Raw genomic sequence first — 20,618 nt, forward strand, 5'->3', positions numbered from 1 at the left:
TCAATCCACCTATCCACTCTTTTATTATACTTGGTCTAACTGAATAAGTGACTTCAATGGACCTATGTACTTAAAATATTGTACTAAGATATTCATAATTATCATTCTAAATGTGGCTCAAAAGAGGTATAGCCATTATTCGTAATTTTCTTCAAAAGGCGTGTACTCCTAGATAGATGTGGTTTTTTTCAAAGGTACTTCAAAAGGAACGTACATAGCCAAGCTCTGAAGTATACCTCAAAATGATTATTATGTTTCGAAATGTACCTAAAGATGTGCCTTTTTAAATTGAAATATATCTCACAAATAACAAATATCCCATTCGAAGTGTACCTCCAAAATGATTTACATTCATGTTTGAAAATGTATCCAAAAAGCATCATACTTACACTTCGAAATCTATGTGAAAGAAATAATTTATTCTCTGATTTACAACTTTTTTCACCTGTTCAGTGAACTTTAAGATAAAATACCCGTTTGCATATTAATATGGAGTTTTCTCTGGGTATAATATTGAAAATAGAAAGGCTTTCTACAACTACCGTCTTTATAGTCGATTTGCATATTCAAATAATTGTGAGCCTATTTAGTTTTTAATTGCATATAATTTTCCAGCGACGTTGGTTATCAACAGTTTTGAAGGAAATCTTGTCTACCTATAGTTTATCCATAAATGAATTTTATAAGCTATTTCTTAACTTACAATGGAGGTTCATAGCCAAGCTGGTTAATTTAAGACAAGTCGATATTGTCTTATGCATACTTTATATTAAACGAAATAACGCTACTTTCTTCTGATGTAGTAAATGAAATACAAACAAACACGTTTTTTTTAGTAGAAGTGTTAAGGACAATAAGCACAAATATGTTTGGTTCCTTCTTCATATTGTTGTAACGCCCTCTGTTGGTAGGAGATTTTAAAATTATTTGGCAAAACGAAGTAATAAAGAGAACATCCACTTAATAGTATTGAAATCGTTTCATTTCTTCAATTAAAAGTTCGCTCCCCAGTGGCACAGCGTTATACCTACGGATTACAACGCTAGAAAGTCGGTTTTGATACCTGTGGCGGGAAGAATACAAAGAGCTCACCGTGTAGCTTTGTGATTAATTCTAAACAACAACAATAATCAATCCCAAGTAAACCATTTATTCATGGCCTACGTAAATACCATAGGCATAACTTCATAAGTACATAAAGTCTCAATAGTAATTCCCTATACTTTGCTTATTTTGTTCCAATCACGATGCTTCTCGAGTCTTTGTGAAAAACAACAATAATAATATTGTACTCATAGAGTCTTGACTCTAAAGTCAGTTCAAATTTTAGTTCATTGTCTTCGAACTCGCAGTTTATTTCGTTAAAATAGTTTTTGTTTAAGGTTTCAAGAAAATCCTAATCGTTAAGCTAGGTGGCCATTACAGGAAATTAGAGCTCCCTTTAGTAAACAACAATACAAACATTCCTAACTAAAACAGTGCTTACAACACTTCCCATTCTTTGAATTGTGAAGTCCCTTGAATAACACCATCACACGAAGAAAGTAATGGTACATTAAACTTACTTTTATTCTAATCATGGAAAGTTAACGCTTGTAACAAACTACTTTAGTATTCATAGATATAGACATTACAACACCTAAATCATTAATTAAACGTGTAAAACAAAATACAATCGGAATATTGGTTAACAAAACATATTTATTTTTTTCCTTATATAATTTCCTGAAGTTGTCCAGTCATCAAAATATATTTCTTTTCTGTGGCTTATGTTATGAAGGACGTATTTTATTTTCATTTGCTGTCTTGTCATTAACGGAGTTCTATTCCGATAGACGATAAGGGAATCCACTGGTATTTCGGCAAGTACTTTGGACTCTGTAGCAGGTAAAATGATTTTCAGTACACTATTCTCAGAAACTGATAAACTGACATCTTTCTGCCAAATTCGATTAAAGCAGATGACCTTCAATTTGAACCTATCTTTATTAGTTTTGGTCACTACAAGTCCAACCTCTGTTGCTGTAATTCACCTATAATGTACAGGTAGTTCTTTGTCACAGATGGTGAACGCACAGATAGTTTTTGTCACAGATGGTGAAAATGTTTAAAGCAAATCTGACGTCACATTTATGTTTTCTCCCAGAGAAGATTCTGTTCTTTCAGTTTACCTCCTCTGGAATCTAAGCATCCACTCCCGTGTTTGCCGTTCATGGCGACCCTGACACACTATTTTGGCCTTGAATTACTGTAGACGGGTGGCCCCTAGGGCTAATCGGCTGATCCACTTAAGCTTGGGTCAACCGAGTACTAGAGTTGGACGTACTCAACGAGTGTTGTGGACGTTGTGTCTGATGCTGATGTTTGGGTATAGTACTCACGAAACCCTGAAGTTGATGCAGTATCCTTGTATGACATTGTAGTGTGTCCCCTAGTAGAGCTCCATGGTGGGTGAAGTCAGTGGGTACTGAAATATTCTTTCTTTATTGTGGATCCCTAAAATAAAAATAAAATAGTAAAAAAAAAACAGTTCATAGGTAAACGACGTCTTGAAGATTCTGAACAGCAATCTTTGACTTCCTTAATACCTGTACCTCATTTTCTGATATTACATTCTTTATCAAACAAATCTTTAGGTCACATGTCCTCCTTTTTTTATTCAGAAGGGTCTAGAGTGGCTTGCTAGCTTTCCTAAGTCAGTAAAAAAGCTACGTTCTGGGGACATTTTGATGAAAACATCTTCTCCAAAACACTTGCATTCCTAGGCTGTTGGGGTATACCCATTGAGATTACACCCCATGCTACTTTAGATTCGTTACAAGAATCTATTGTAATCTATTGTTGAGAGAAATTTCGCTGGTTTCTCCACCCAAGGAGTTTCTGTAGTGACGCGTCTCAATTTTGACGTTTACATCACCACGACCACCTGCCACCATCAAGGCAGGTTACCTTAATTGTAAGGTACCGCCATATATACCTAACTCTCTCAGATGTTTACAATGTCAGCAGTTTGGTCACTTCAAATCATCATGCTGTGGTTCTTTGACATGTGCTCGTTACGATAACAAACACCATAATCCCTACGAGTGTAAAATGGACCCTCATTGCGTTAATTGTAGTGGTTTTCTCCCCTCTTACTTTCGTTATTGCCCTTGGTGAATGGAGGAAAAAGAGATATAGTGTTTGAAAATGGTTCACAACATTTATTACCTCGAGGCTCGAAAGTTACTGCCTGCCGCTCCATCTCGGACATATGCTCTTGCCCTCCATTTTGTTATTTCGATGAGAGTGCAGACAAATCTTTCCGTGTTTCCATTAGAGTCGTTTTCCAACTATGTGAAGAGCCTTTTGCCCTCTATGGTTAAGAGAGCAGACGAGTCAACGTCTACTCCAATCTTTGTACCTTCCAATCCTTCTAGTGATTGCTGGTGTCCACTTCCTTTGGCCCTGAATTCTGGCATATGTTTGGGCCCATCTTTTTTGGCCCTGAGATGTCAAACGACTATTCGTTCTCGACCTCAGTCACTGAACTCTACTTCTACTGACAGAGACCTGCCTAATAGATCAAGTGTAGAATCTACGGAGTTCAAAAACCTCCTTCTAATAAAGAAAATTGGCGTGGTCGTAAACTGAAAGGTTCTCCACATACATCAAAATGGCCACACTGATACAATGTAATTGTCAAGGTTTCTGTTCATATATAGATGACATTAAGGATCTGATTGATTCTTATCATCCTGTGTGTTTTTCATTACAGGAAACATTTCCGAAACCTGCTGATGCAGTCATCTTTCGGCAGTTTTCTTTGTACAGGAATGACAGGCTGTGTAATGGGAAAATGCATGGATGGGTGGCACTGCTAGTCGATCAGCATGTGCTCTCCCTGTCTTTACCACTCGATAGATCCTTGGAGACCGTACCCATCTGTGCTTCCTTGAGTCATACCATCACTGTTTGTTCTCTATATCTGTCTACTGGAGAGACCTGTGATTTATCAGACCTTGATTCTCTCATTGAACAGTTACCTTCTCCATTTTTAATTATGCGGGATTTTAACTGACATAATCCTCCCTCTGTCGTGGTGCTGATACTGATAAAAAGTTTCGTTCCGTAAAGAATATGCTTTTGGATCACAACCTTTTGCCGTTTGTTCTGTGTTCACAACTTTTCTATTTAATTTAGATTTCAGTCTGTGCAGTTACATTTGATAGCATAAATATTTAATGTTCATAGAGCAAGCAACCTGCATGTCGCGAGTTCGAATACTGTCTCCAAACATGCTCGCTATTTCAACCATGGGGAATCATAATGTGGTGGTCAATCCAGTTTTTATTAGTAATGAGTAATCCAAGAGCTGGTGGTTAATGGTATTGAATAAATACTTTCCTCTGGTTTATCACTTCCGAAGTAGAAATGGCTAGCACAGATAGCAATTAATTAACTTTGTACGAAATTCAATAAACAAAACAAACAATTATATCAATGGTATTGTTTATTTCATGTTAACAGTGTGACGTGTACACACAGCATATATTTTCTATTTCAATGCAGAATTGTTCACAATTTTCATGTATTGTCTGTCTGTGCAGATTTTTAGATAACACCTGGTCATAAAACCATTAAGTTGACTTTGTTCTAACTACTCTTGTTCTCTTATTATCCCTTGTTCTGCCCATGATGCAAAAAATTTATGCAACAGTTGTGCCCTCCCATGCTAGATCAGATGATATTTGGAGGTCCTGGCTTCCCTAATGTTAAATGACAATAACCAGTTCCCTTTGAGAAAAAAATAGATTTAAACAGACTGCATAAAATCTCAAGTTAATTGACAGAAAACATCATGAGGGAAGAAGTATTTGGGTAAATTTACGTATCTAATGTCCTACTCAAATATGTATACTGTGTTTTGTGTTTTTGATAAATAAATATTGTTATAATTTTATGTTACACACCATTTCTAGTGTCTTTACTTCTCTACCTTAAACCTCTGTTTAGTAAATTTCACTAAACTCAATATCACTTCATACTTTCTTCTGATTATATTCAGGTTATAGAGTAGACACCCCTAAACTCTTTGTGGAAATCTATTTAACCTGAGAATGCTACAAGTAAGTAGAAAGGAGAGGTTTCGATGCCCTGACTGTAAGGTTTTCCTTTCGATTTTTCTGATTTTTACTAACATACACATTACTCTTGCTTGGGCTTTTGTGTGATACGAGTTTGAGAGCAGGCTTCATACTAAAAAAAAAAAAGATATTTTCTTTAAGAAGTGATCACGACCGCGAGGAAAGGTTTGTTGTTGAAGAGAGATGATTTTATAAGAGATATATCGAGTATGGAAAAATTTGTCTTTTGGACATAAGACTTTCACTAATATTGTGAAGATCTGTGACGATAAGTTCTCTGCAACCAAACAATCGAGATGATCATCCAATCTCTGATTTATCTGAAACAACAATTTGGACACTGCCCTGAGAATTGATCATGGCACAAGGGAAGTATAAGTGACTGAGAGCTGCAATGGTGAAGCGGCACTTTGCGAGCCTGAGACCATATAGATTGGTTTCTACCGAATTGCCAGGCCAAAATAACAAAACACCAGTTTTGATCAAGAGCCAGGAGTTATTCTGCCAAAGTGACCATGAATCACGAGGAAGTTTAAAGTTTCACAGTGCTTTAGGATGAGTTGCTAACAGCAACTCGTCATTCTGCTATCCTGGATCAGGGAACAATTATTCTTCCAAGAGTTAGATCCTTGGATATTTCTATTACCTTGTAACTAGAAAGTAAGTGATATCTTAACCAGTCACTAAACGAGAACTGGCAAGAAAGGGCCCTTGTCCAATATCATGGGTCCTATGAATGACACCAAGCATTTTTTGCTTATTAATATTCAGAAGTGTAGCAAAGGAAGATCTGCACCATTTTGAGAAGTATTTCAGACAGGTAAGTTGTTCAGGTGGTTGGATTTAGAAATACATGGTATAGTACCTGATTTTGAGTACTGTATTTCTTTCAGTATTTGAACAGTGCACAAGAAGAAAATTTGGAAACAGTTATGGCCAAACTGCACTGATAGCTTAACCCAGTGAAACATTGAATGATCCATTGGTCCACGTTTATGGCTAATAAAAAAGAAAAAAACCACTGATTCTGGCAATCAGCAGAAGTGATATGCACCATTAGCATGCTAAAGCTGACTATGTGATGTCTTTACAAATTGTGAAAATGTAATAATATATAAATTTATCGAGGGTTCAGAAAGACGATGAGGTACCATCTATACGTGAGGAAAATCCTCACTCATTCAGAGGCAATTTATGTTATGACCAACTTTAAATGGTAGAAGCTGTTTGGCTACACATCATGTAGTAGAAGTACTTCTCCAGTGTCTCCACCATGCCAGCCTCCAGCCATGCTGAGGCTCAAACAGTCACTGCATATCCCAGCATTGTGATCCAATCATAATGGTTTGCAATGAACGGGCAGAATTCTAGTAGTTTCCTCTGATTTGTATGCTGAAACTCGTACAAATGATATTTCTGTTTGGAGAAGTAAAGCATTTAAATTGCTTGTGGTATGTTGGATCACTAGCAAATGAACTCCCCTCAGCATCAACATACCGTGAACGTCAAAGACAGAAAGATTATTGTTTTCCACCAGTAGCTCAGCAAGTGCAGGAGATACAACAGCAAGTGACAGACACTGCTGCTATAGCTTCAGAAAATTAATGGAGCTCAAGTCAGGCATGACTGAAGCACAGCATACAACTTGCTCTCAATGGCTTGATGGTAATTACAGTCCTCTTAGAGCTATATGAAGCTTTGAACATATCTCTGAGTGTACCAGCCTGAAAGATGAAGTTGTTGTTTGTTGACATAGGAATAGTAGAACAGTAGTAGACCTTGCAATGTATGAAGCTTTCCAATAAGACCACCAGTGGCAAGTTGACACAGAGTATTCTAGCAAATGGTGAAAAATTAATCATGAGTAGATATGTAGACCTCTAGATGTACCTAGAAAATGTCACTCGCAGAACGAAAGTAGTTTTGTATGGCTTTGGATTTGGTATTAGCATCTGCGTGATGAACATGCGGTAGAAATTATCAGTCAGTTTTATCTGACCAAATGATGAGCTGATGTTCTGTAAGAGAGTTATCCATTGTCATATAGTTCGAGTCCAGGAAAAATGAACTACTTCAATACATGCTGTGAAAGGAAAAAAGCATTTGTGGATATACAACAAGTGTTCCATAATTTACTACAAGAGGAAGCCATGTGTCAGTACTGAATGAATAAAATAAACTGTAACCTGTCCAAAACGCAATACGCAGTAATATATACGAAGAAGGATGAAATATGGTATTATTTTGTAATTACAACCTGTTAGCTACCCAGTTTTATACTGGATTAGTTATAGTTGCAGTAAATGAAGAAGTAATCGAGCTTAGTAGTAATATTGTGGTTATATTTGTTGCACCAACATGAAAAGCAATTAAGCTGCTAACAACAAATCTAATATCCTTGTTTGAGAATTGTGTGAACAGTCTAAATCCAGTGTAGTGAAAGAAATTCAATGACGTTTTGGTTGAGTATGCCAAGGTGTTTGTGAGACTGGATGCTCGATTGGATCCAACAATAATTACTTGCCATGAGATAGATACAGGTGACATATGTTTGATAAAGAAACCACTGATCAAGCTTCTCTGAAGCAATAGGAATATGGCCAGTGATAAAATATAGTAGATGTTGAATAATGGAGTCACATAAACCTCTGAAGATCATCTCCAGTAGTAACTCTCAGGAATAAGGATAGTTATTTGTTGATTTTAGGTGGGTCAACATAGTATTTTGCATTAACATCTTTCCTTTGTCGTGAACAGATGAAGGTTTGAACGTATTGGAAAGTTTCTACTAATTCAACTTCTTAGATATGGCGTCTGGATTCTAGCAAATCAAGATGAATGACAAACAGACTTGAGTTGGTGGTAGACTAGTCGTGAGTGGAGAAGCAGATCTCCTGCTCTATCTAAAAATGTCGTTGGCAAAAAGTAAACTTTAGAAGTTCCAGGAAGAACAATTGAATGAAACAGATCTGTCATGGGAGTTCCTTGCCATATAGCAAGGTAAAGCTCATACAGCACAAATTCAATAATTGCAGTATTAAATGCATATATCCAATGGTACTTGATTGGTCAGTTTCAAAAATATTGAAGAACGAGACATAACTTGTCTGAATTCTGCATCATGCCATTTTACCTATGTTAACATACTCACCACTTTTGAGACTAATGGAGGTTACACTGAAGGGACTGTAATAGGAAATAGTCTATGTCGTTGAAGATTTAGTATTTGGTCACATGCTTGTATCTATTTCATCCAGTTTGAAAGGTATTAGACTACATTCACAAATATGTATTTTTGAAAAGCAGCCCGATAACGAGTCTGTTATAAGCTGCTACAACATGTGACAATATTTAATGGTGATATATAAGTATGAGGGAAGTGCACATGTTTAAGATGAAACTTTCACAAAGTCGTCCTTGAGTGTTGCATAACATACCTAACAGTGAACCTGTTATTAATGCTATTAAGAAAATTGAAGGTTATAATATTGAAAAAAAAAACGTTTATTGGGCAGTGATATGCGGGAAGCAAAAGATAGACCTGATATGCTATTTTTTAAACACGTATAATTTTAAGTCGCAATGGACAAATTCAAAAGAATGTGAAAAACATCAACAGTTAACTTATTTTGAATAATAAATGTTAAAGTAATGTTTCAGTCTTTAAATATTTTACGAGTAGTGAACTTTAAAGGTAGAAAATTAGTGACATTTGCTAATCGATTAATCAATAACCCCATTAATCAATTATATTATATTAATTGATTAGTGCAGTGGACCACAGATCATGGTGCATCCAAGTAACAAATGTTGCTAATCAGGTCCTTTTCCTCTAGATAGCAGTTGAAGAAAATAAGCTGGCGGTGGCAGCTGCCAGCCAGTTACCTTCCCTCTAGTTAGCAGTTCAATAAGAAATATAAAAGTTGCCTTCTCTCTATTCAACTATTCAAGAAGAAGAAGAAATTGGCTGTGGTTGTTGCTGGGTTATTTCCTTTCCTCTTGTTGTAGTTCACGAGGAAAAGAAAATGTTGACGTCAGTTGCTTTTCCTCCGGTCAATAGTTCATTTATTTATATAGTTGAAATAATCGAAATAGTAATAACTTGGAACATTAATTTCGATTTGTTGGTTATTTTAGGGACATTCGATTTAATCGTGATTTCGATTAATTGATTGCTGTGATAACAAATATTTTACATGTGTATAAATTAAATTACATTAGCTAACGCCATCTGTGGATACTATTTTAAAATACGTTATTTGAAATGTTCTAAAATTCTTCATTTTTCATATGCTGGATATCCATATCTGTGATTCACCACAGGCCTCAATTTGTTACTCTCCGTTTAAATGTGGCAAGTCAACGATTGTATTTTTAACGTCTTGATTTTAAAAATCGTTAAAAAGTTTCATATAGTATATTTAATTTTGGTATCTTCAAGATCAGCTCAGTAAACACAATAACAAGGTCAAGTTGTTAATTCAAGTAAAAACACTCCATAGCCCAATCACAGAGATACTTGGATATCGATAAGGTTAAGAACGACTGTCTGCTCTTCGTGTCTGACCACAATTTGAGAACAACGGGTCGTAGGATCTAAACCCGACCCTGAACATGTTTTTTCTTTCAGTTATGGGTGTGTTATAATGTGACAGTAAATCCCACTTCTAGTTGGTCAAGAGTGGGTAGTGGATGCCTTCCCCGTGGTTGACAGGTCAGAAATTAGGGACTGCTGGAGAAGATAGTTTATGGTAAAGCTACTAAAACTAAGAAGGACGAGGAGTGAAGGTAAAGTTTCAAATATGAAAAATGATCTGTTGTTAAATTTATAAGTGAGGGGTCGCTTCACCTCAGACTCGTGACATGGAACAGCCAATTATCAACTTGTTATTTAATGTCTGCCATGTTTAGTAATTAAAAATAAATGAAAAAAAAGAAACGTTTTTAGAGAGAGTTCCATATTATAAATATTATGACAAGCTCATTGATGTGCATTTGAATGTATAGAAAGCAACACGGTGTACTTGAAATAAGAGATCGGCTCTTCCTCTACTACACCACTGATTGTTCACATCTAGATAAAACTTTATTTTGATTTTGTAGTAATGTACACTTGTTAAACGAACGGCTCTTAAACCTGTTACAAGTAAATATGTTAAAATATACTTCTAACAGTAGCAGGAATAAAAATAATTACATTTTTTCTTCTGTGCTAATAGTAGGCTGTTTAGTTTTAAAACAAAATTATATTGTAAGAAGTTAATTGGTTAAGGGCTGCTTTTTGGTGCTTGTATCTTAAGCAAATGAGGCTTTTGGTTAGCGAAAAGATGTGACAGTGTATACAGCCCGTGCAAACTCTTTGTCATGTTAAATTCACACAAAAGCTACAATTGAAATATCGCTCGAACTTCTAGGCAATGCGGAGAATCCCAAGAGTTATGTCGACGTACACTTGCCTGAAAATTCCGAGTGACGTTTCGAATGCATGCGTTCGTAGAGCATAAATTCGGTAGAATATTTCGCGAAATTAAATTCAACTGTAGAATTAGTGTGACATAAAGTGGCATATTTTGATATTCCACTCATGCAGTTTTCAGTGATCTGTCATTGGATTGTTTGAACAGAGTTCCATTAATGTTGTCTTTTTCTTTTTTTATCATATAGGGCATTTTCTACACCTTGTTTATGACACTGAGGATGCTTTAGGGTTAGGCCTAGTCGTAAATACGGTTATTCCTTTATTAATCGAATATTCATTGATATGAAAGGTAAACGATTTATATTTTTATATTGGCGAAATAGCTGTAATATACATACCTGATTGTAATATACATACCTGATTGCCTCCCAGTGGCTCAGCGGTATGTCTGCGGACTTATAAAGCTAAAAACCTGGTTTTGATACCCGTGGTGGACAGAGCACAAATAGCTCATTGTGTAGCTTTGTGCTTAATTCAAAACAACGACAACATACCTGATTTTATAGATAAGTGGTTCTCAGAAAACAGAGATTTAAATCACTCGACAGGACAAACTTGTCAGCTCGTAGTCGCTATTGTTAAGGCACAAAATATAAATACAATTAACATTCCTTATGAAACGAGTACTAACTTCACGAATCTAGTGCACGGAAGTTAACCATGCACATTGCACACACAACCCGATGTTCCTCAGGTCACATTCCTAAGAGGACTTCTTATACCTAAGGCTTCACCAGTTCTTGGTGCTATACACTTAAAACAGGGAGGGGGAGGTTGAATGTTCTCCTGCGAAAAAAGTCAAGAACAATCTATAGCTTCATATACAGAATATTTTCCATGTTGTAGGTTAAAATAAGTGGATCGAATCATATTAAAATAAGTCTACATTAGTGAACGAATTTATAAAGGGAATGTTTGTTTTAGGCGTTTCACCATACAAAAATTACTGTTCCATTAATTTCCTCTGATTCCAATTAGGCTTGGAAATTCCGGTTTGGAACAAGGTCATCTTAGCAATGCGGAAGCTTTCATAAATAATTGGTCCTATAAATAAATAGCAGTTGAGAGTCCGATCACAGTGGTGGAGTTTGTTCTGAAATAAAGTGGTATCCATGATAAAAGAGTCTTAGGCTTTGAATTTTCACGTATAATTGTAATAAGAAAGTGGAATGTATATAGTATTGGCATTTTTAACCTGAACGACACCTTTTTCCAATTATGCTTAGTCGGAGTTAAGTCTAGGTAGTTAGGGCGCTCGATTCGCAATCTGCGGGTCGCGAGTTGGAATCACCAATCTACCAAATATGCTTATCCTTTCAGTCATGGGGGCGTTATAATTTACAGTTAATTCCACTATTCGTTGGTAAAAGAGAAACCCAAGAGTCTGCAGTTGGTGGTGATGACTAGCTGCCTTTCCTCTAGTCTTACACTGCAAAATTAGGTACGGCTAGCGCAGATAGCTCTCGTTTAGCTTTGCGCGAAATTTAAAAGACAAACAAAGAAAAACAATCTACTGCGCTTCAGTTATAATAGATATTTGTTATATTATTTATGCTGATTATTTCTTTTACCTTTCTACTTCACTTTTAATAATCATTATTATTTATGTATCTCAAACCTCTTCCAATATTCTTCCCATCTATATCTACCATTTATTCCACACTTTAGTCCCAATTTCTCTCTTTATTTCTATTAAACATTTCTAGGCAATCTATTTCTTCTCCCAATTTTATTATTTATAAGACTTGTCTCCGAACTCTCTTTATATCTTTCACTTCCCTATTCAATCCGAATCCCGGTCGCACCAAACATGCTCGCCCTTTCAGCCGTGTGGGCGTTATAATGTGACGGTCAATTCAACTATTCCTTGGTAAAAGAGTAGCCCAAGAGTTGGCGGTGGGTGGTGATGACTAGCTGCCTTCTCTCTAGTCTTATACTGCAAAATTAGGTACGGCTAGCGCAGATAGCCCTCGAGTAGCTTTGTGCGAAATTCAAACAAACAAACCCTATTCAATCTTCCTTTTCTCTAACTACCAAATATAATTCGTTTTGTTTCTATCTGTTTGTAGTATCTGTTTGTTTCTATCTGTTTGTAGTGCCTGTTTGTTTCTATCTGTTTGGAGTGCGTGTTTGTTTCTATCTGTTTCTAGTATCTCTTTGTTTCTATCTGTTTGTAGTATCTCTTTGTTTCTATCTGTTTGTCGTATCTCTTTGTTTCTATCTGTTTGTAGTATCTCTTTGTTTCTATCTGTTTGTAGTATCTGTTTGTTTCTATCTGTTTGTAGTATCTTCTCTGACACTTCTCAACATTCCATTTTTTATTTTATCCTCATTACCATTAATCCAGAAAACATATTAAACATCTGAATTTTGGCTTAATATCATTCATTTTACTTTTCATTGTAGTTCGTGCTCCACGTTATATTCAAAGCTCACTACACACCTCTGTATACATATCTACTACTTTTGTGTATTTCTTCTGAGCCATTATTCCAAACATTTTATTTAACATATTTGCTTTTTAACTCTTCTATTTTACATTTCTTCTTTTTCCTCCTCTATTTACAATAATATTAGATTTATTTAAATTCAATATTAACTTTTTCGTTATCTATATGTACATCTTTCTAATTTTTTATCACCTTTTTGTATAATCCACTAGTGTCATCTGCTTCTATAAATATTTTTTCTACGAGTTTTAAACAATAAATCTTACTTTTCCAATCACAGTTCCTCCAGTTTTCTTTGTCCCACTCCTCTTTCAAGTCCTTCATATGTTTTCATACAAGATGATATTTGGATTAAAAAACAACAACTTCCACCTATCTTTACTATAGTTCCTATATCTTTATAAATCTTTCATGTCACCCTCAGTATTATTCCTTTAATTCCAAAATTCTTTATCTTCCAGAACAGTTGTTTCTTCTTCTGTATACTATCGGATGCTGACTTAAATTACAATAAAACATAAATGCATTTTCCTTTTACTTAAGTTATCTCATTTTCGGGCCCGGCATGGCCATGTGGGTTAAGGCGTTCGACTCGTAATCTGAGGGTCGCGGGTTCGAATCTCGATCGCACCAAATATGCTCACCCTTTCAGCCGTGGGGGCGTTATAATGTGACGGTTAATCTCACTATTCGTTGGTAAAAGAGTAATCCAAGAGTTGGCGGTGGGTGGTGATGACTAGCTTCCTTCTCTCTAGTCTTACACTGCTAAATTAGGGATGGCTAGCGCAGATAGCCCTCGAGTAGCTTTGTGCGAAATTCTAAAACAAACAAACAGCCTGATCAGAGAAAGATATGTAGAATCCACATATAGATGTATTTAATTTTAACTTACTGACCAAAAGAAGGACAACCAATCAGCAGCACCCGCCGCTGCAAGGGCTTTGTTAGTCTTCCGGAACCGAATAACGTGTTTGACTGCCACGAGCCACATATTATGCTCATGATATAAAGATAGAAAGGTAATAGTTATAATTCCCATATCACATTGAAGAAAAGTTATAATAACTGTCAAAGTCAGTTACATTATTTGACGTGAAATAAAAGTTTAAGGTTCGATCAATACAATGATTCTCAAAATATCTGTATGAAGTATTTTTTTCCCAGAAGTGTGTGTGGCTGATCGGACAGAAGAATTGGTAAAAACGGTTCAATACTCAGTCCTCTTGACACTAATAAATTATTTTCTTCAATTTTATTAGTTTAATCATTTGTACATTCTAGCATAAACTGCTGTAGGCCTAAGTTACAAATGACGTAAACTAACGTATAACAAATCTACTTGCTATTACACTGACTAGTTCATTTCCCTCTCTTGAAATAATCATACCTATTAACTTATCTCTTTGACAATCGTTTAATTTACTCTTTAGGTAAACTTTACGTCACATCTTTCGAACTTTCTTGGCGTTCTGTACTCTCTAACTAACAAATTACAACATTGAAAATGTAGCTTACAATACTCTCTCCGGATTTGTCGTAGGAAGAACGCTGAAAAATGTTTTTATAAAGTTGAATCCATTTCAAGAACAAAACAAAGTTTACGCGCATGACTTTACAAAAATAGCCAATTTATTTTCTTCATTTTTCTACCCCTAAGCACCAACTAATGTTTACTTCTTGTTTCATCATTTTCATTGGACTTTAGACATTACTCTGTAAAAACAAATAGCTGCTCTTTTCAGAAGACCGATACAGGAGCATACTGGGGCATCGGGAAATATCCCAGTGACCCTCCTTGAAGAAGTTCGTAAAAAATATATTAACGCTCTGTCAGCATAATAGTGAAATAATTATTTATTTATTGCCAACAAATTAACATTCTACCAATAATGATGTACATCTGAAAGAAGTTGTTTGACACTATTTATGTTAAAAACGTTAACTTCTAAGATGTGAATGTTTCGTTTTTGTTATCAAAATTACTGATCGCGTGAACTGTGTTTGACTAGTGTTTTAACATTGAATTGCATTATGTGTCTTAAGTATGCGTTTTAATTTATTTTTATAGAGTATTAGTGGGCTTTCTTTAACATTTTTTTTTTACCGTTAGAGCATTGAAAACCATGAACTCTGATATTTTGGAAATAAAAACATTTCAGTTAAAAAAGAGAAAAGACGCACATACAAAGTGCTAAAACCCGGATTTCGATACCCGTGATGGGCACAGCATAAACAGCCCACTGCGTTGCTTTATTATCATCAACAAACAACCACAAAGCTACAATTACATGAGTTAAAATCTAAGCCAGTGTTTAAAAAGATCTGAAAAGGGGAGGGTATTTGGGAGGAGGGGAACAGGTCGTAAAATATGGTCAATGACCCGAGGTAAAATCTGAAGCGAAATTTATGTGCGAAACTGAATGGGTGTGCCATTATTATTATTTCGTCGTTATGCATGCTGCCTCATGTTAACATGGCGCCTCTCATTTGTAATTACAGTTCAAACTATGTGCGATAAAATCATTATAGGGTACAGTTAACAAACGGAAGTAACAATGGCGAAATGAAAAAACAAAGCTTGATTTCATGAAGTAACAAACTTCTGTTTTGTGAGCAACATTTACGGTTTGTTTCCAGTATAGCCCACCATATCACACTAATAATAATTTTAAAGAAAACATAATAAAATAGTGCAACTACACCAGTAGTAATTGTAAGAACTTACGGTGAAGGTAAATGAACAACAAAACATTGCGTCTGAGCATTGTGGTTCCTGTCAAGTTGGAAATGCTAGAGGTAATATCCAATGAAGTACAATCATGTAGGATTTTAGTCAGTACAGAGCGGGGTTTAAGCTGCACTTAATTGTGAAATATGTCATAAAAACAAAATGTTGGTTCTCCTGTCTTCCAAAATGTGTAAAGCTAGTTTTTGTAAACATGTTGTGAGGTTTGTTTTTTCAAAGTCCGGTTGATCTACAACTATCGTAACTGACTGAAATAGCTGTAAACAGAATTATTTTGTAAATTCGTCCAGTGCAACATTTATTACTCAAAGTCCAGTACAGCTAATCCCATCCCTCAGTGGGACAGCGGTAAGTCTACAGATTTACAACGCTAAAATCAGGGGGTCAATTCTCCTCGATGGACAGAGAAGATAGTCTAAGGTGGCTTTACTGTCAAAAACACGCGAATTTATCCTCTGGTTTCTGTGTCCCGTGGCTGTAAGATTTGGCACGCTGTATTAACTAAGGAAAAATGTTTTTTATTGGATGATGTTGTTAGGCCTACTAGTTACAGCATGGAAATGTAGCTTTTAATAGTATATCCTCTACTATTGTTGTTGTTTTTTTAAAGCTACACAAAGACTATATTTTTCTTTTTTAACTGATAGACCCAGTGAGAAAGCAGCTAGTCTATATCATTCATCACTATTCCTTGGGGTATTATTAACTGAGAAAATGTAGGGTTTGACCATCTTTCAATGGGACGCGAACCGTGAAACCTTGGATTCATAGCCTGGCATGTTTACCACATGTTTTATTAGTTAATGTTGGTAATTTACTCAGATATAATGGCAGCTTCATTCGGATGTGGTGCTGGGTTATATTGTATACTTAGATAAACTTGTACTGTTTTGTTACTAAGATATGTTTTTTATTCGTTAGGACATTTATACTACATTATTGCGTTATGTTGTATATCTGTTAAGAGTAAACTGTTTGTTACTAAAATATACTGTCTTTTTAGGAATGTCACTCGTACTGTGTTGTAATGTTAAATGTTTCGTTAACTAATTTGTTTTGGGTATCGGTCTCTGAAATGTCTGTTGGACTGGCGATAACTCTGCCGAGTTACCATTTTCTGTTATTAGTTTAATTTTGTTCTATTAGGGAATCATTCCTTGAGGTTTAAAGGCTTAAAGTATTATCTCAATACGTTAGTGTATGTGCACGTGTTAGTATTTGTTACAATTATATTTAACTTTCTATCACTTAAATTACTGATGTCAAAAAGGGCCTAAAACAGTCCACATTGATTTTGGATAAAAATAGCAGATATAACAGAGCTCATAATATGTTATTATATCGTTCTTACGTTGTATATCTCAAAATGATGTAGCCTCTAGCATGAGCGGATTTGTATGTTAATGAAGGTATGATTCTAACGTATTACATATTAAAGCTAAAAAGTATGACAACACACATAATTTTATAAGATAATAGACGCAGATGTTTATGTATTGACGTTTTATTATAGTTGATTGTACCAATCAATGGGCATGTAAATATCCTTGTTGTTTGTGCGTAACGAAATATTAACTGAAAAAAAAAAAAATCAAAACCTCACGCAACCTTCCAAGAACAATAATTAATCAAAACTATTTGTAACTGGGTCATCTTCTTCACGTGCAGTACGTTGTAGCCGTATCAAGCACACAGGCTGCTGTTGCGGTGTTGGAAAGAACAGCCTAACGGATAGGAATAATACTTTACTACGTAACACTAACACAATGGCTACCAGTCTTTGTTGTTGTCGTTTTGGAATTTCGCACAAAGCTACTCGAGGGCTATCTGTGCTAGCCGTCCCTAATTTAGCAGTGTAAGACTAGAGGGAAGGCAGCTAGTCATCACCACCCACCGCCAACTCTTGGGCTACTCTTTTACCAACGAATAGTGGGATTGACCGTCACATTATACGCCCCCACGGCTGGGAGGGCGAGCATGTTTAGCGCGACGCGGGCGCGTACCCGCGACCCTCGGATTACGAGTCGCACGCGTTACGCGCTTGGGCATGCCAGGCCTCATAGTCTTTGTTTAATTGAATATATATACTTAGATATTTCTGAATAACTTTGTAAAGTGAACGATTAAGATGTTATCATCATAAGAATGTATTAAGACGGATAGTAACAGGACGAAAGTAGTTTTCTGTCGTAAATTACCTGGTTCCGGAGCAGTTAAGATGTTATACATCAGATAACTGAACCGAAAATAAAATAAAAATGAAAAGGATAAAATCTATAGAAACTGTTTGGATGCCAAACTAAGGGCTACATTGCAGCTTCTGTCACGAGGAGTTTAGACTCTTGTAAGTAACCAGTTTTAACATTAAACGGGAAGAGTTTTCTATTATATCTACTGGAAAACTCTGAAAAAACGTGTGAAATGAAACGTTTAGCAGTAAGAAGAGGCGGACAGTACTGAAACATTGTTTTCTTTAATTAATTTCAACATTTGTCAATTCATTGTTTTAAACGATTTATTATTGTAGTATTTGAGGAAATCCACAAATTGTATTGTATTTAGTAATTGTTATGTTTTTGCCGGGTAGAATACTTGATGTACAGAACTGGCCGAAATATTAATTACCCTTTTTTGTAAAATGCATAAGAAATCCCATCAGTAATTAGTGATAATAAATTGTAATATTGGAATGACTCATGTTAGGACATTTTATTAGCAAAGTTTAATGGCTTCCAAGAAATTTAGTGTATCATAGACATATGTAGGAAAGCCGATACATTCGCTATATATTCTCGTCAATAATTCTGTAGTTAATTGTTATATATGTGTTTAAAATGTTAACTTTCCTCCATTTATACACTAAATGTTAAATATCTAGTTGACATTAAATTTACTTTGAAAATGTGTTTATTTACGACCAAATATTTTCGACTACTTCGTAATATTTCAAATTATATCTTGTTTAAACTAGACCTTAGGGAATCCTTTGTACCATTAGGTTTAATAACTTTTGCAATGTTTATTTTAATGGTAACTTTTTACCACACCCAGCTGAGAGCTCACAAACTGTGCAGAACAATGAACTATTTTTATATATTAAAAGTTCTTAATAATATAATTTTCTACCAGGTGATTGCCATAATTGCTATTTTGTTTTTTATGCGGATCTCAAACTGTTTTTATATATATTAAATGTTTGTCAATAATTTAATTTTCCACTATGTGAGTGCCATAATTTTTTTATGCGGATCGTAAACTATTTATATATATAGTAAAAGTTTATTAATAATTTAATTTTCCACTATGTGAGTGCCATAATTTTTTTTATGCGGATCGTAAACTATTTATATATATATAGTAAAAGTTTATTAATAATTTAATTTTCCGCTAGGTGATTGCCATAATTTGCTTTGGATGCGGATCTCCTGCAGTCACCGACTTCAGTCGTTTCTTTTTGTTCGTCGTTTCCATCTGTTTCATTGTTACAATCCTTCTCATCTTCATTTACTTCTTCGGACTCAAAGCTCTTTTGCCCAGTTTACCTTGGTTATTTTCAGTAAGTAAATTTAAAAATTAATAATAAAATTAGAAAGTAATTAAGAGTTTATGACAGACCATGTAACTTACCAGTGGTAACGTAGTATTTTTGTGTTAACATTTTTGTGAACCTGACGATGACCGAAGAAGGTCGAAACGTTGTTCGCTCCTCTACATAAAATATTCTCTCAACCCAAACCGGCCGTTCCTACATATATATGTTAACACTTATTTTCCACAGTAACTGTACAGAGTATCCGAAAAGACTGGAACCGAAAACACTTCAACGAATTTTACAAGATATGTTTTCGTGGTGTTCTTGTAATTTGAAACAAGTTCAAATTCACAGCAGTATTAACTCGATATTCTCAGGCTTTGACAGCGTCACATTTAGTCACGTATCAGAAATTTAAAAAAAACTACAAATCTTCCATGGTCCAGGCCAGGTGATTAAGGCGTTCGACTTGTTATCCCAGGGTCGCGGGTTAGAATCTCCGTCACACCAAAAATGAAAGGGCGAGAATATTTAATGTGACGGGATTTCGAACCCGTGACCCTCGGATTATGAGTCGAACACCTTAACCCGCCTGGCTATGCCGTGCCTTCCTTTTAGAACACACTATACAAACAATAATATTCGTCTAACTTCTGTGAGGCCCAAGGGTTCGAATCCCTGTCATACCAAATATTCTCGCACTTTTAGCCATGGGGACTTTATAATGTCACAGTTAATCCCACTATTCTTTGTTAAAAGAGTAGCCTAAGAGATGGCGATGGGTGGTGATGACTAGCTGCCTTCCCTCTAGTCTTACACTGCTAAATTAGGGACGGCTAACGCAGATAGCCCTCCTGTAACTTTGCACAAAATTCAAAATCAAACAATACAACTTTTGACAGCAGTATCTACAAAGCAAAGAAAAGTAAGCACTGGAAATTGGCAAAAATAAAAGATTTTGTTTGCTGATTAAAATATAATTTATTATAACAATAAGTAAGAAAAACAAATTGTAGTTTACACTGAGCGTTAAAAGATGGCAATGCTGGCAGCTGAAACTATAGATATAATAACTCTGACTAAAGGAGAATTTACGACTGAAAACGAACAGCGATTCTGGCAAAATATTTACTTCTGTACTTCCATTTATGATATTTATAGTGGGTGGTGGTGATTAGCTGCCTTCCCTCTAGGCATACCACTGGTAAATTAGGGACGGCTAACGCAGATAGCCCTGTGTAGCTTTGCGCGAAATTCAAAAACAAACCAAACTACTACGCTTAGA

The 20,618-nt window shown here is 35.5% G+C and overlaps 1 protein-coding gene across 1 annotated transcript in view; it reads left to right on the top strand.

The window, feature by feature from the left end:
- LOC143240040 (CKLF-like MARVEL transmembrane domain-containing protein 4) overlaps positions 1 to 20,618 on the top strand; it is a 39,629-nt gene that overhangs the window by 13,873 nt on the left and 5,138 nt on the right. Inside the window, exon 2 of the mRNA XM_076481820.1 lies at positions 19,193 to 19,357. Within this exon, the coding sequence (XP_076337935.1) occupies positions 19,193 to 19,357 (165 nt within the window). The remainder of the gene's footprint in view (positions 1 to 19,192; positions 19,358 to 20,618) is intronic.

The sequence above is a fragment of the Tachypleus tridentatus genome, chromosome 13 (assembly GCF_004210375.1).
Source record: "Tachypleus tridentatus isolate NWPU-2018 chromosome 13, ASM421037v1, whole genome shotgun sequence".
NCBI classification, from domain to species: domain Eukaryota; kingdom Metazoa; phylum Arthropoda; class Merostomata; order Xiphosura; family Limulidae; genus Tachypleus; species Tachypleus tridentatus.